Genomic DNA, 16,837 nt, shown 5'->3' with positions numbered 1-16,837 from the left:
ATTTGAAAACATTTTGGCCCCTACCCCCCAAAAGAAGCCCTGTACCTATTAGATTGGCACTCAGTCCTCCCCTGTACTCCCTGATCCCCCAAGGTCCAGACAATCACTGATCTCTGTTCTGCCCCTAAATTTACCTATTCTGGATATTTCACGTAGATGGAATCATTCAATATTTGGACTTTTGCGACTGCCTTCTTTTACTTGGCAAAATATTTTCAAGGATCATCCATGTTGAAGCATGTAAAATACATAACAAAATTTACTATTTTAAAGTACCCAATTCGGTTTGTACAACCTTGACAGTATTGTACTAACATCAACATCCTCTTGTTCCAGAACTTTTTTCCCGTCACCCTAAAAGGAAAGTTCGGATCCATTAAGTAGTCACTTCCTATTTTCCCTCTTCACACCCCCTGGTGACCACTGCTAATCTCTCTCTCTCTCTGGATTTCTCTAGTCTGGATATTTCACTTAAATGGACTTATACAATATGTGGCCTTTTGAGGGGAGGGTCTGACTTTCACTTTGCATAATGCATGTTTTTGAGAGTCATCCATGTTGTAGCATGTATCAGTACTTGATTCCTTTTTATGTTCAAATAATATTCTGTTGTTTGGATACACCACATTTTATTTATCTATTCGTCAGTTGATGGACTTAAATCCCCTCCTGGCCTGACTGGCATGGCTCAGTTAGTTGGGTGTCGTCCTGCAAAGCTGAAGTTCTCAGATTTGATTCCCAGTCAAGGCACATGCCTGGATTGCCCGCCTGTTCCCCTGTTGGGGCACATGGGAGAGGCAGCCAGTTGATAACTTCTCTCACACATCGATGTTTCTCTTCCTCCCTTTCCCTCTCTCGAAAAATAAATAGAAGTCTTTTTAAAAGATGAACTTTAAAAAAATCCCCTTCCCAAACTTTATTGAGGAGTAATCGACAAATAATTGTATATATTTAAAGTGTGTAATGTGCTGATTTGATATACATGTACAATGTGGAGTGATTACCAAGGTCAAGGTAATTAACACATCCATTACCTCACATAGTTAACTAGATCGATATTTGATAGTTTCCACTTTTTGGCTATTGTGAATAGTGTTGCTGTGAACATTTGTGTACAAGTTTTTGTTAGGGTACTTTTTTTTTTTTCTCCAGTTCTTTTGGGCCCATACCTAGGAGTGGGGTTGCTGGATCGTGTTGTAAATGGGTTTAACTTGTTGAGAAACTGCCTCACTGTTCGCCAGAGCCACTATGCCGCTACCTTACATTCCCACCAGCGGTGCAAGAGGGTCCAGTCTCCCTTCAACCTTGCTAACACTTTGTTACTTTCTGCATTTTTTTTTTTAATTACTCCCTAGTGGGTTTGAAGTGGCATTTCGTTGTGGTTTTGATTTACATTTTCCTAATGACTCATGAGAATCTTTTCATGTGCCTTTTGGTCATTTTCATTTCTTTTCAATCCTGCGTAATATTCCACTTTATGTATGCACCCGCCACATTTTTTATATGTGTGTGTGTGTGTGTGTGTGTGTGTGTGTATACATATTCAGCAGTTGATGGACATTTGGGCCATTCCACTTTTTGGGTACTGCGAATAATGCTGCCGTGCACATTTGTGTACAGATTTTTGTGTGGAAATTATGGACAAGTTATTTTCCAAAGCGGTTGCACTGTTGTACATACAAAGTATGAGGGTTCCAGTTTCTGTATCTTCACACCCGATTTTGTCCCTTACAGCCACCATAGTGGACGTGACCTGGTGTCCTGTGGTTTTGATTTGCATTTCCTGCAGACTAAGGTTAAGCATCTCTCCATGAGCTAATTGGTCAATTTATAGATCTTCTTTGGAGAAATGTCTATTCAAGTCCTTTGCCCTTTTAAAATTGGGTTATTTGTCTTTTTATTATTGAGATATGAATTTTTTGTATACACTGGATGAAAGTCCCTTATATTTGCAAATGTTTTCAGGGTTTCTTTTTTCCTACTTCCTTGATGGTACTATTTGCAGTACAATAACTTCTAATTGTTTGATTTTGATGTAATCTAGTTTATCTTTTTTATTTTCTGGTTGCTTGTGCTTTTGGAACCACACTTAATCAGAGGTCCACGCAATTTTTATTTAAATGTCAAACAAGCTTTTTTCCCCCAACTTACTTTTTCCTTTAGATTGAGCAGTTCTGACTCTTAGGAAGAGATTGAAGAATTCACAGTCTTATCAATATCTTTTTTTATATACTTTACACAACTTGTTATGAGTGGCCAGAGTTGCGGGGGTGTTCAGCCATATTCAAAGACTAGATGAATCAAGATCATTATTGATATTTCTGAAACTGCTTAGTACAATTACAGGATGGAAGCTATCTATACTAAATTCTCTAGGTGTAGAATTCTGCAAATACTGTGTGTCTTAATTCTTAGAACTAACAGTGAGGATAATAGTCCAGTAAGTTCCTTGCAGTAAAATTGGTGGGTAAGTGTTGTGCATTTTTCATTTTGATCCATATTGCTACGTCGCCCGTTGGAATGATAGTTCTACTTTACATTTCTCTGTCAATGTATAAGAAGGTCTTGTTTCCTCATACTGTCACCAACACAGTATTTAGTGAGTGCCTTGTATATGCCTTGCTACAGTATTCATTCCTTTATGCAACAATTTCTGGTACCTGTGGTGGACCTGAAAGTATTCTGGGTCGCTCTGGGATGAAGCCCCAGAAGTTAAACTTTCTTCCTTCCTGTGCCATATATTTTAGAGGTAAGACAGATATAAACAAAAACATAATTGTTATTTTACAAAAATGGGGAGGGTTGTCACACCACATACTTTTTACAACTTGTTTTTATTTGGCAATAAACCTTTTTCCATGTTAGTTCACATAGACCTGCTTTAATAAAAATTTTTTAAATTTATTGATTTGAGAGAGAGACACACACACACACATCGATTTGTCGTTCCACTTAGTTTATGCATTCATTGGTTAATTCTTTTATGTGCCCTGACCAGGGATCGAACCCACAACTTTGGTGTCTCAGGACAATGCTCTCTCTCACCCACTGAGCTAGCAGGCTAGGGAGGGCCTCTGCATTATTATTTTAAATGACTGTGATATTTCATTGTGTAAAGGTAGATATGTTATTATATGCCCAGTTCCCTGCTGATGGACCTTTGGGTTTCCAGTATTTGATACTTTAGCCAGTGCTGCTGTGAACATCCCTATATGTACGTGTATCTTGGTTGTGTCATTGCTTTCACTAAGGTTGCAAGATGAGGAATTCCTGAGGTAAAGGGCATGATGACCATTTTAAGTTTTGACAGATGGTAAAAGTTCAGACCATTTAACATGGCCATCAGTGTTCACCCTATTTCCAACCCAGACATTCCTATTTCAAACACCTATCTGATGAGTGAAAAAAATAGCATCTCATTTTCAGTTGCCTTTTTTTTTTTTTTGCTAGCGACATTGAACATCTTCTTATTTGTTGGCCATTTGCATTTATCCTGTGAATTGTATGTTTTGGATTGTTGATTTCCTTAGATTTTGAAGAGCTTATTGAAGTTTTCTGTTCAAGAAATTTTTCCCTTTTTTCTTAAAGATTGTACTTATTTATTTTCAGAGAGCAGAAGAGAGGGAGAAAGAGGGAGAGAAACATCAATATGTGGGTGCCTCTTGCCCGCACCCTGCTGGGGACCTGGCCCACAATCCAGGCACGTACCCTGACTGGGAATTGAACCAGTGACCTTTTGGTTCGCAGGCTGACATTCACTCTACTGAGCCACACCAGCCAGGGCAAAACCCATATTTTTATGTGATCAATTTTATCAGTACTTTTCTTTATGGTTTCTGGATTTCCCAATTCCAGCATCATAGAAGTATTCACTCATGTTTTGTTTTAGTGTTGATGTTTTCATTTTACGTATTCGGTCTTTGTTTGGCATTTGATTTAATTGAGGGGGTGAGGTGTAGGGATTCATCTTTGTTTTACTTTTTATCAAATGGCTAATCAGTTTTTTAACATCACTTAATGAATAATCTAGTAATCCCCCACTAGTTAAAAAGCCACCTTTATTATATGACAAATTCTTCTGTGTAGTTGGGTTTATTTTTTAGCCCTATTCTCTTCCATTGATTTGACTCAATACTCTTAACTAGGGCCACAGTTCTAATTACTTGATAACCTCCCCCCCCCCCCCCGCCCCCATTCATTGTTAGAGAGAGGAAAAGGAAGGGAGAGAAACATCAGTTGCTTACCTTTCACACACCTGGCAACCCAGGCATGTGCTCTGACTGGGAATCTAACTGGTAACCTTTAGGTTTGCAGGATGATGCCCAGCCCACTGAGCTACACTAGTGAGGGCACTTGATAATATTTTTAAAACATCTGCTAAGGCAAGACCCTTCTTAATTCCTCTTAGACTTTTTCTAATGGTTCTTACTTAAATTTACTCTTTTTTTTTTTTAACAGAAAAGTACACAAATGGTAAGAATTACATTAAATGAATTACCACAGAGGGAACATTTCGATAGTGTATCTACTGCCAAAATTAAAATGTTACTAGGATTCCAGAACACCCCCCTCTCCCATTTTCTGCCTCCCGCTGATCAGTACCACCGCCCTCCTCCTCCAGAGTGAGGGACTAGCCTTACTTTGGATACAACAGATTATTTTTTCAATTTTGAACTTTGTATACAACTAAGGATACATTGTAGTTCTTTTTGTGTCTGGCTCTTCTGCTTAGCATTGTGAGATTCATCCACATTGTGGGCAGCAGTGATGCGTTCCTTGTTAGGATGTGCAGTATTCCGTCGTGTTACTTTGTGTTTTATCCTTTCTTCTTGGTGACGGTCATTTAGAATTTTTCCAGTATTTGGCTATTATGAATAAAGTTGTAATTAACATTCTTGTATCTCGTTGTGCTTTAGAATCTTTTTTGATAAGAGAGGAATTGCTGGGTCATAAGTGTTTATTTAGCTTTAGTAGATAATGCCACAGTGGTTTCACAGTCATTGTTCCATGGTCTGTTCTCACGAACGGTATGTGCGAGTTCATTTGCTGTGTGTCCTCACCAACAGGTGAGGTGTGATTTTAATTTTGACCATTATGATGCATGTGTCGTCATAGCTTTTTGTGGTTTTAATGTGCATTTTTCTAATAGCCAATGAAATTGACCTCTTTCATATTTGACTATTTTGGTATCCTTTAGTGGGGTGCTGCTTTAGATCTTTTACCCATTTCTGTCTTTTGGATTATCTTGTTGATTTGTAGTTGTTGGGGGGCTTTGGGGTTTTGTTTTTTGGGGTTTTTTTTTGTATTTAAAACATTTGTGGTAACAACAGTTCATGTGAGATATACCTTCTTAAATGGTTAAATATACAATACAGTATTTTTTAAGTATATTTTATTGATTATACTATTGCAGTTGTCCCATTCCCCCTCTATTCTCCTCCACCCTGTTACACCCTCCCCCCCCACACACACACCAGCATTGCCCCACCTTAGTTCATGTCCATGGGTCCTACATATAAGTTCCTTGGCTTCTCCATTTCCTATATTATTCCTAACCTCCCCCTGTCTGTGGTGTACCTACCATTTATGCTGCTTATTCTCTGTACCTTTTCCCCCATTCTTCCCCCTCCCCCTCCCCACTGATAACCCTCCATGTGATCTCCATTTCTGTGATTCTGTTGCTGTTCTAGTTGTTTGCTTAGTTTTTTTTTTATTCAGTTGTTGATAGTTGTGAGTTTGTCATTTTACTGTTCATAGTTTTGATCATCTTCTTTGTCTTAGATATGTCCCTTTAACATTTTATATAATAAGGGCTTGGTGATGATGAACTTTAACTTTATCTGGGTAGCACTTTATCTGCCCTTACATTCTATTTTTTAAACATTTATTTTTTTAGACAGAAGGGAAGGGAGGAAGAAAGAGAGGGAGAGAAATATCAATGTGTGATTGCCTCTCATGCACCCCCAACCAGAGACCCAGCCCACAACCCAGGAATGCACACCAACTGGGAACTGAACCAGGCAACCCTCTGGTTCACAGGACAGTGCTCAATCCTCTGGGCCACACCAGCCAGGGCTGCCCTTCCATTCTAAACGATAACTTTGCTGGATAGAGTAGCCTTGGATGTAGGTCCTTGCATTTCATGACTTTGAATGCTTCTTTCCAGCCCCTTCTTGCTTGTAAGGTCTCTTTTGAGAAATCATCTGATAGAATTGTGGGCATTCCTTTGTAGGTAATTGTCTCCTTTTCCCTTGCTGCTTTTAAGATTCTCTCATCTTTAATCTTGGGCAATGTAATTATGATTTGCCTTGGTGTGTGCTTCCTTGGGTCCAACTTCTTTGGGACTCTCTGAGCTTCCTGGACTTCCTGGAAGTCCATTTCCTTTGCCAGATTAAGAAAGTTCTCCTTCATTACTTTTTCAAATAAGTTTTCTATTTTTTGTTCTTCCTTTTCTCCTTCTGTCACCTGATTCAGGTGTTGGAGCATTTAAAGTTGTCCTGGAGGTTCCTCAGCCTGTCCTCATTTTTTTGAATTCTTGTTTCTTCATTCTGTTCTGGTTGAATGTTTATTCTTCCTTCTGTTCCAAATCATTGATTTGAGTACCGGTTTCCTTCCCATCACTTGGGTTCCCTGTACATTTTCCTTTATTTCACTTTTCATATCCTTCACTTTTTCCTCTATTTTGTGACCATACTCAAGCATTTCTGCAAGTATCCTGATTACCAGTGTTTTGAACTCAGCATCTGATAGGTTGGCTATCTCTTCATGGCTTAATTCTATTTTTGGAGCTTTGATCTGTTTTTTCATTTGAGCGATTTATTTTTGTCTTGGCACACCTGTTACGTAGTAAGGGGCAGAGCCCTAGGTATACACCAGGTTGGGGCAGCTCATGTGGCTCTGTTGTGGCGCTGTATGTGGGGGAGGGGTCTGAGAGGAAACGGTGCCCCTTGCTCAGCTCTCTGCTGGTTTTCAGTCACTTCCCCTGCCAGCCACAAGCAAACTGGGCCCTTCTGGCACTGATTCCTGGGTGGGTGGGTTTGTGTACCTTCTAGGACCCTGTGGGTCTCTCTAACAAACTCTCCTGTGAGGCTGGGAGTTTCTCCTGCCGCCTCAACCCCCACAGGTTTTTACAGTCAGAGTTTTTGAGACTTTATTATGCTGCACTGGTACCCTGGGTTCTTGAGGTCTGTCTCGCTTCCCAGTTGTTCCTCCTGGTTTATCTGCACGAGAACGTGGGACTGCCCAGTTGGCCAGCTGCTGTCGCCTCACTCACCCAAGCTGGTTCTCCAGCCGCAGCCTTGCCGGGAGTCCTTTCCACCCTGGCTGCCCACTCTGCCCCTCGTACAAGTCTGGATGAATGTTTTCTTAACTCATTGCTTGTCTGGCTTCCATACAGTTTGATTTCCTGGCATTCTGGTTGGTTTTTGTTTTTAAATTTGTTGTTATCCTTTTGGTTGTGGGAAGAGGTGATATGTGTCGACCTATGCCTCCATCTTGGCCAGAAGTCTGATTTGTAGGAGTTCTTTATTTTGGATACAAATGCTCTGTTGAGTGTGTGTGTGTGTGTTATACACATGTATATGTATGTATGTATGTATATAGACAGTATCTTCCAGTCTTGCTTGCTTTTTTACTTAATGTCGTATTTTGATTAACAGAAGTTCTAATTCCAGCATAGTCTTCGCTTCCCATCACTTTTATTACAACAGCATCCCTTTTACGTTTCTCTGTCTCACTGCCCCCCACCCCACCATGATGTATTAGGGGCAGTGACACCCACACAGTTGAGAATCCACCATATAATTTTTGACTTACCCAAAAGATGGCTGATATTATACTGTTGACCAGAAAAGCCTTATTAATAAACAGTTGATTAACAAACATTTTGTACGTTGTAGGTGTTCTCACAATAAAATAAGCCAGAAAATCATAAGAAAAATACATTTACAGCACTGAGCCTATTTATTGAAAAAAAATGTGCATAAGCGGGCCCTTGCAGGTCAAACCATGTTGTTCAAGGGTCGGTGTGTTTGTCTTTGCTTCTAGAAGCCAGCGCAGGACTAAGGACAGAGGACTCGTGTGTAAGTGGTGGGGAGTGAGGGCAAGGAGAGCCGATGTTTCTGCTCATTTACTCTGTTATTTTGCTGTCAGGAACAGGAGGCTGAAACCTCTTGTTTTCTTTTTAATCCTCACCCCAGGACATTCTTCAGTGTGCGCGCTCTCTCTCTCTCTCTCTCTCTCTCTCTCTCTCTCTCTTTTTTTTCTTTGAAAGAGAGAAACATCCACGTCAACCTGGGTATGTGCCCTGACCCGGGATCAAACCTACCACCCTTCAGTCTGAGGGAGAAGACCCCAACCCATGGAGCCTCACCGGCCTGGCCCAGGACACTAAATCTTAGCCCTCCTTCCACTGGGATTCTTTTCCGAGAGGAGGAGACGTGTGTGTTTGACCCCTAGGACAGTGCCCTTTCTTCTCCCCAAGCCAAGTCGTGTGAAAAAGGACCACCGTCCTTGTTCAAGAGGAGGAAGCACAAATGACTTGATGTTATTCATACCTTGAACAGTAGATTTGAAAGAATATGTACCTACTTATTTTGTTTTAGAGCTACATTTTCACTCCGTGTAGCTCTTGCCCTCCTGAAGACTGTGTAGTCCAGTGCTGCTAGCCATCATGTATTTTAAAGGAGTGTTCTAGTAAGCCCTGGTCTCTGTTCCAAGGAAGGATTGTGAATCGGGGTGTTTGTTTGTTTCTTTCCATCTTGTCTGGACAGAAGAGAAGAGTCACTGTGGTGTAAAGGAGGAATTTTTTTACTCTCAGCGCTGTAGCCCCCTTGCAGTGGTCCTTTCCCATTGGAGACGAGATACAGACCCGCTAAAAAACGACTTTCACATCTTTTCCCCCTCAGCAAACAGTCCTACTTTTATTTCTTCTGTAAGTTATTTCCCAACCTGGCTATGACACAAACCTGGCAGAACTGCTCCTACGTTGGCCAAACGTGGTTTCATTTTTATTTTTTTTAAAGCCAAGAAAATAGTATGTTTAAGTGGAACATTAAACATTATTTTTGGACTATGCAGTGCAGTTTCTGGTTCCGAGTCTGAGCGGTGTCACAGGTGATGGGATGGGGAAGCACAGACAGCCTCTCACTCTTCATTTGCATCTAGAAAGCACGCAGGTGAACTTCCGCAGGGGTGGCGGTTTCCTCTGTATACCTCGGTCTAAACAAGCAGGCGCATCATGCCTATTTTTAAACACTATTTTGAATGTGCTTTTTTCAACTAATGATATTGTTAATGTGTCACAACATTAAACATTTCTCCTTTTATTCCCTGACTACAGTGCCCATTATTTGGTTACGTTATTTATTTCATCAGTTTTGTATTGATGGCCATTTACCATGTGTCCAGTCTTGAACTACTACCACTAAAGCTTTAGTGGGTGACCTTCTGAAATAGTCAGACACACTGACTTAATAATGTCCACGATAAAAAAGAAAATGCAAGCTCATATGTTGCAGTGCCTCACTGATCTCCTTTAACACGCCATGATTACTTGGCCGTAGTATTTTGTGACACTGACACTTTTAAAAAGCACACAATACTTATTTTATGGAAAGTTCCTCCCCTTGGCTTTGGCTGACGTTGCTCTTCGTGCACGCTGTCAACCACCGGCCCCATTAGTGGCACATCAGCTTCGGTCACTTGGTTCAGGAGCTCTCTGCCAGGTTTCTCCACTCAGAGCCTCTGTTTTTCCCCTTGTAATTAACCCACAGCTTGTGCTGAGCCACACTGAGGGTGTGTAAATACTCCGTTACTTCTCAGACTTGCCTGCAGTAGCCAACTAGCGTCCTTGATGATTATTGCCTGATTCTTTTATTAATCTGATGGATGCCAAAGGGTGATTTTCTAATTGTGTCCTTCCTTTTACTTTGTAAGTTGGCTTTCTTCTCTAAAGAAGAGATTTCCTATTCATCTATTTTACTACTTTATTCAGTAGTTATAATCCCATCACTGTTGATTAGGTTTTATTTATTATTTATTTTTATAGAGGCGGGGGAGGGAGGAAGATGGAGAGATTATTGATGTGCGAGAGAAATGCCAATTGGTAGCCCCTCGCATACCCCCAACTGGGGACCTGGCCTGCAGCCCAGGCATGTGCCCTCACCCATGTGACCTTTCAGTTTGTGGGACAAAGCCCAACCCACTGAGCCACACCAGTCAGCGTTCATTATTATTCGTATTGTTTCAATTGATCCAGCTTTGGCCACTACAAGCCTCCTTTAACGTGTCCCCATCATTCTTCGAGTGTATCTTCGCTGTTTGGGCACAGCAAGATACTCCATGTTTATCTTGTGCTTTCTCTGCTCAGCCTTGGCAACAGCCATTTCTCCAAGGAGCCCTGGGTTCTTCGAGTGGGGAATATTTAGAAATCAAGATCTGGTTGCTAGGTGTGCTCATATTGTTGCTTTTAGGTCCTCAGCTCACAAAAAGCTATCCCATTTGAGCTGCCAAATTAAATTTAAATTTCAGATGGACAACAAATACTTCTTGAGTATAAATATGTCATCAATCAGAAGTTGAAATAACTACCGCTGTGTATTTTATCTGGCAATCCTAATCTACCTATCTCTGTACTACGTTCAGTCTTCATAGCTCTTCTTTTCCTAATCAGTATGCAGGGTTCATTTTACTCTTCCTCCCTTTCTTATTTGTAACTTCTCTCTCCGAAACTTGGTTCCCTTTGTTGTCCCCAGTATATTTACTTCTTGCTCAATTGTAGAATGTACAGAATGTTGTGTCAGAATTGTTCATTCCTGTCTCTGTGAAAAGGAAGCTGTTAGAGTTTGGCATTTGTTCCTTTGCTTTTGGCCTAAGGGCACTACCAGTGCGCTTGGTTAATCCTCCCCTGCCTCCCAGCGTAGACATGTTACTGAAATATGTTTGTGTTGCATTCAGGGTTCCCTGCATCCTTATAGATTGTGTGTGTGAGACACACACACACACACACACATTTCACATGGCCCCAGAATCCAATAGTGTATGGAATGGAACAGTATATTCAGAAAAGTGTCACACACACCTCTCTTTTTTATATTTTCTTATTTTTTAGAAGATTTTATGTATTTATTTTTAGAGGAAGGGGAGGGGAGGAAGAAAGACAGGGAGAGAAACATCAGTGTGTGGTTGCCTCTTGTGTGCCCAGTACTGGGGACTTGGCCTGCAACCCAGGCATGTGCCCTGACTGAGAATCGAACCAGTGACCCTTTGGTCTGCAGGCTGACACCCAGTCCACTGAGCCACACCAGCCAGGTCCCCCGCCTTTTTTCATCCTTATCCCAGTAGGTAACCAGTTTCATTAGTCTCTCCTTTATTCTGTGTTTCTTATTGCTTACACACACATACAAATAGCATGCTATGGATACTTTTTTGCACTGTGCTTTTTTTTTTTTTTTTTTTTTTTTACTTACTATAATGCATCCTAGAAATCACTCCACCTCAGCCCACAGAGGTCTTTTTCATGTGTTTTTCGTTTTACACTTGCGCAGTACTCCATCATGCGCCCTGTGTTTGGTCACTTGGCTGCCAGTAGTTTGCAGTTATAAGCAATGCTGTGAGGAGTGTGAGGAGTAACCTGGTGTGTTGGAGGTGTATCTTCAGGGTGAACTCCTAGACATGAGATGGCTGGGTGTATACTAGTGGACTTGTTACAGAGTGCAAAATTCCTCTCAGCAGGAATCCCACCAGGGTGCATTCTCATTAGCAGTAAACGAGTTGTTTTTCTCAGCCCCACAAACTGAGTGTGGTGGTATACTTCCTCAGCTTTGCTAATCTCGTAGGCAAGAAGTAGATTGTTTAAATGGTGTATCATTATAGTTTTAATTTGCACGTCTCATATCATGGAACTGTGTATTTTAAAATTAAATTTAACTATATTTTTTTTCATAGACGAAACTGCAAAGGAAATCCAAATTGCTTGGTTGGGATTGGTGAGCATGTTTGGTTAGGAGAAATAGATGAAAATAGTTTTCATAATATTGATGATCCCAATTGTGAGAGGAGAAAAAAGGTAAGCCATCCTTTTAAAGTGATTTTATGTGGTGTTCCTATGTTTGTTCTGTGTATTTTGTACTTCTGATCAGAAATCGTGACTGACTTCAGGTAACCTGTGCTGCTTTAAGATAAGTAGTGGACTTAAGATTCTGAACTGCTTGGCTTGGAACAGTTCTTAATGGTCTGCTTCAAAATAGGTAGTATGTAATCCAGTAAACGTTTCGATAATAGTTTTAGTTTAAATGCTGATTTTTTGTTTGCCGAACAGTGTACGTTTTTTGAACTCTTTTTTAAGTCTCTTTAAAGGAGGTGGGAAATCAATGGAACAAAGCCCTTATAATGACATTACTTTGCTTTCTTGAGCTTGTATTTTTATATGTTATACACATAAGACATAGTTTTACTTTTTAGTAAATATTAATATTTCCTAATCATCAAGCCTGGCATTTACAAAATTGTCACGTCCTAGATATTTTTTTCTGTTTAAAAAGAATGATTATTTGTAAGTTTCAGGAATTCTCAATCTTATCTTTGGAAAAAGTCGCAGCCCACTCCCCCTCTCTCCCGTCTCCCAGATCTAGGGGATAAAAGGGAAGTTTTCTGGAAGTTTTCCTTTGTCATTCTTCTGAATGTTGGCAGTGTAGGAATGTAGCAAATAAAACACCTCTGTCCCCATGATAAAAATTGCTGGAATGCACTGTTGTAGCCTTAGACTTCAGTGGCTGGGGAAGACCAGACGACCAGAAGAGCAGCCCTGAGCCGTGAGCTCTCCTGACCTTTCACTCCTGCAGTGAACCTGGACAGGGTTTTTTCTCCAGGGCAACACCCTGCCCTTGGCCCAGAGTGGCCGAAGTTGCTATCCCATGTTGGCTGAGACAGTTTCAGTGAATTTTTAATCTGAAATTTAAAAAATAATGCTGTTTATAATTTTTGCATTTAAAGGAAGATTGGTTTTTCTAATGGTAAATTTTCTATTTTCGCAGAACTCATTTGTGGGTCTTACTAACCTTGGAGCTACTTGTTACGTCAACACATTTCTTCAAGTCTGGTTTCTCAACTTGGAGCTTCGGCAGGCGCTGTACTTATGTCAAAGTACCTGCAGCGACTACATGATGGGAGATGATATCCAGAAAGAGAAAGGTCAGTGGGGGTGGTGTGGGCAGGGCGCGCTTCCGAGGACACTGCCAGCTAGGTCACTTCTGAACCAAATGGAGGGAGAAAACGTGCTTTCGCCGGTTCCTTCCATGTCAGGCATGGACCTAAGTCCTTTACAAACATTGTCAGGATTCAGAATCATTTTTCTTTTCTTCTGTATTTTTATCCCTTATGTACAAAATGGCAAATATTCTTATGCAGTTTACAGTAACAGTTTCTCTAAGTGATACGCTGTGTTTGTAGTCCATTATTTTCTGGTGATGGATAAAAACCCATCAACAAAGCAGACAGGGTTACTCTTTTGCCTAGTTTGTTACATTGAAGAGTTTATTAAAATAAGCTGACTTAGGGGATAACCTCTAAAATTAAGATTAAATTTACTAACTTCGGCAAAGTTAGCCACTAATGTGCAAATTTAGACAGATTCAGTTTCAGACTGAAATTAGTTGTTTTGTTTTATTTTTTTTTAAGATTTTATTTATTTGAGGAGAGGGGAAGGGAGGGAAAGAGAGAGGGAGAGAAACATCATTGTGAGAGAGAAACATTGATTGGTTGCCTCTTGTACACACCCCAACTGGGGGACTAGGGACTGAAACCACAGCCCAGGCATGTGCCCGGACCAGGAACTGAGTGAAGGCTTGGTTGTTTGTTGGTTGTTTTGGTTGTTTTCATGCACAGAATGTGGCTTGTCATTCCTTTGGTACTAGTTTGTTTTGAGAGATTATTCTCTTTGAGGTGGTTCTTTTTTTTTTTTTTTTTTTAAGATTTTATTTATTTATTTTTAGAGAGTGAAGGGAAGGGGGAGAGAGAGGGAGGGAGGGAGAGAAACACATCAATGTGCGGTTGCTGGGGGCCATGGCCTGCAACCCAGCCATGTACCCTGACTGGGAATCGAACCTGTGACACTTTGGTTCACAGCCTGCGCTCAATCCACTTAGCTACGCCAGCCAGGGCTTTGAGATGGTACTTTCATGGAACAAACCAGATGTTTCTCTTTCTCAAAGTTGAGGGGTGGGGGGTGGAGGCAAGTGAGCGTCTAAGGCTGCATACATAGGTTTGGGAGCTCCGCGTCAGGAACTTTTCACTCTTGCTTTCATCTGAAAATCCTGTGCTGTGTTTTATGATCCGACTGGGGCACCGGGCTAGTAATGTCTTTGACTCAGAGCGAGGAAAGCTAGGGTTCGAGGCCCCGAGTCTGGCTGCCCTCCAGACGGCGGCGATGCGCAAGAGTCTCGGTGTCCTTATCTGCGCAGTCTCTGCTTCGCAGTGCTCAAACGTCCTACAGTTCTTTGCATGGAGCTTTACTTCTAGAGTTCTGGGTATTTATATCTAGGTGAATAGCATATTAAACATTTAAGGTAGTAGTGTGTGTAAAGGAGGAGTCCTGTAAGATGGATCATTTAAAAAAATTTTGACTTTGTTTTGCTGAAGTATAAATTTACCTTCTAAATAACAAGAGAAAACTGAATTTCCATTTTATAAAATGATGTACCGTGGCCAGAATTCTTTGGGTATTGTGGCTTTAATGTATATCTTCAAGAAATTTTTTAATAATTTCCTAAGCACATAAATTTTAGTATTTCACGAAAGTTCTTCACCTTGTTCTCTGATAAGAGTGTTACATTTCTGGTGTTATCTGGACAGATACCGTGCAGTCAGTGTAGTAGACAGGGTTTACATTGGGAACGGTGGGGTCTGAGTTCTGTTCCCAGCTTGGCCACTTCCATATTTTACATATAAGAAAATCAGGGTGGGGGTGGTGGTGTATGAGTTATTTAAGATCTTAGGGAGTATCTAACCTGTAAAACAAAAGTTGGAGTAGATACAGACTTTTTGAATAGCTTTTAATAGCCTGCGAAGCCCTGCACCCCAGGAAGTAAGATTTTTATCTTTATTTTGCAAATGAAATATTGATTTCCTGAAAGTCACAGTTTTGGTATTGGGTTGGCCAAAAAGCCTGTTTAGTTTTTTCCATGAAATAAAAGACACTTAAAAAAAAGAATTTATTTATTTTCAGAGAGAGAGGAAGGGAGGGAAAAGAGGGGGAGAGAAACATCCATGTTTGAGAAAAACATCAGTCAGTTGCCTCTGGCATGCCCTCAGCTGGGGACCTGGCCTGCAACCCAGGGATGTGTCCTGACAGGGAATCAAAGGCAACCTTTTAGTTTGCAGGTCAGCACTTAATCCACTGAACCATACCAGTCAGGGCTAAAAGAAAAAGGTTTTATTTTCACCAGTAACTTCATTGATTTGGATACTTTGAATGTGTTGGCCCTCCTCCACGTGGTAGAACGTCGATTGCTTTCAGTTCATGTTTCTGTTCGATCTTTCTCAACCTCACCTGGTCTCCCTGACCTCGGAGCATCATCCAGAGAGAACTCTCCAGCACAAAACTTTGCAGATCACTTTGAATTAGTCACACAGCACCTTTTTCATATACACTGTACAAACCTTTTTCTTGTGTTTTTACCTTTCTTGAAATAATAAAGCATAATATGCCAATAATGTTATGTATTTTCTTCCATCTTCAATATTAAAATGGCTGCACAAAAATTCACCAGTTTTTATTTTTTTTTAATGCACGCTGGTGGTGACCGCTGTCACAATACAATTTAACAAAATTGTTTTAAATGAAGTTAAAGACAACTAAGCACTACTAGAGGCATCGTATGAAAAAAAACAAATGAACTTTTTGGCCAACCAATAGTAAATAGACATCAGGGTCCAATCAGGAGACAGAAACTGCATAATAATATGAACAGAGAAAGCATAGGGGATTATTAGCAGGAAATTCAAGTAATGGGGGAATTGGTTAGTAAGACTTAACACGGGGCTTGAAATGATACGGGAGTGGCAGCCACTCCCCCTGGGGCTGAGGTCCAGACCTCTCGGGAGAGAGCGCTGCCGTGGCTCACCAGGTGCCCGAAAAGGTGCTTGGAGGCCTCTGTGGGGGGGCGGGGGTCTTCTGCTGTAAACTCTTCAGGGAGGTGCTGGGCCTGGGAACCCCTTTGTGAGGTCCGCTGAAAGGATTCCCAGAAGGTCATTCACAGGGTGGTCATTCAAGGGGAAGTGCCTCGCCAGATGTATTCCGGTGTGAAGCTACAGGAGGTGCAGAAGGAAGCTGCTGGCCACTTGTTGGCCCCAGGAACCTGGAGTCCACAGGAGCCTGGTGAGAGGAACAGCTGCACTCTCCTCCCCAGTGCCCCTGCTGATGGGACGGCCTTGTGCTGTCTGGCAGAGGAGGAATGTTTGCAGAGCTCATCTCTTATCACAGAGCAGGCTGAGAAGGGTGGATTTAGAGCTGGAAGGTAGTGAGTTGATCGCTGGCACAGAAGATAATACTCAAGTCTTTTAAGGCCCCTGAGATTTATGCGTCTGAGTTGCATACCTTCCCTCAACTCATTAAAATTTGTAGCTCAAAAATTCTAGGATTTTTAACAGCAAGATCTTCATTCAAGTTTGAATCTCTCTATGCTTGAGATTCCTGTCCCTTGCTCTGTTTGTGACAAGTCCTCATAAATGAAATTTCATTAAAGTATTTGGCCATCTTATAAATGGTAAATAAGGTTTCTGTTTTCGGAATGAATGTTTCAGCATGCTTTGACATTTTCTAAGCCAGTCACTATTGTGA

At 41.1% G+C, this 16,837-nt stretch overlaps 1 protein-coding gene across 4 annotated transcripts in view; it reads left to right on the top strand.

Moving 5' to 3' along the window:
* USP48 (ubiquitin specific peptidase 48) overlaps window positions 1–16,837 on the top strand; it is a 69,013-nt gene that overhangs the window by 1,650 nt on the left and 50,526 nt on the right. For 3 of the 4 annotated variants that reach the window (XM_028511404.2, XM_036025483.1, XM_028511405.2), the window contains exons 2-3: window positions 11,947–12,067; window positions 13,035–13,191. In XM_028511404.2, the coding sequence (XP_028367205.2) occupies window positions 11,947–12,067; window positions 13,035–13,191 (278 nt within the window). Of the gene's footprint in view, window positions 1–11,946; window positions 12,068–13,032; window positions 13,192–16,837 lie in introns of those variants that run through there. The other variant, XM_036025484.1, reaches the window with a different exon arrangement.

Source organism: Phyllostomus discolor, chromosome 5 (genome assembly GCF_004126475.2).
Source record: "Phyllostomus discolor isolate MPI-MPIP mPhyDis1 chromosome 5, mPhyDis1.pri.v3, whole genome shotgun sequence".
NCBI lineage: Eukaryota > Metazoa > Chordata > Mammalia > Chiroptera > Phyllostomidae > Phyllostomus > Phyllostomus discolor.
This window is presented reverse-complemented; position numbering and strand designations above follow the sequence as displayed.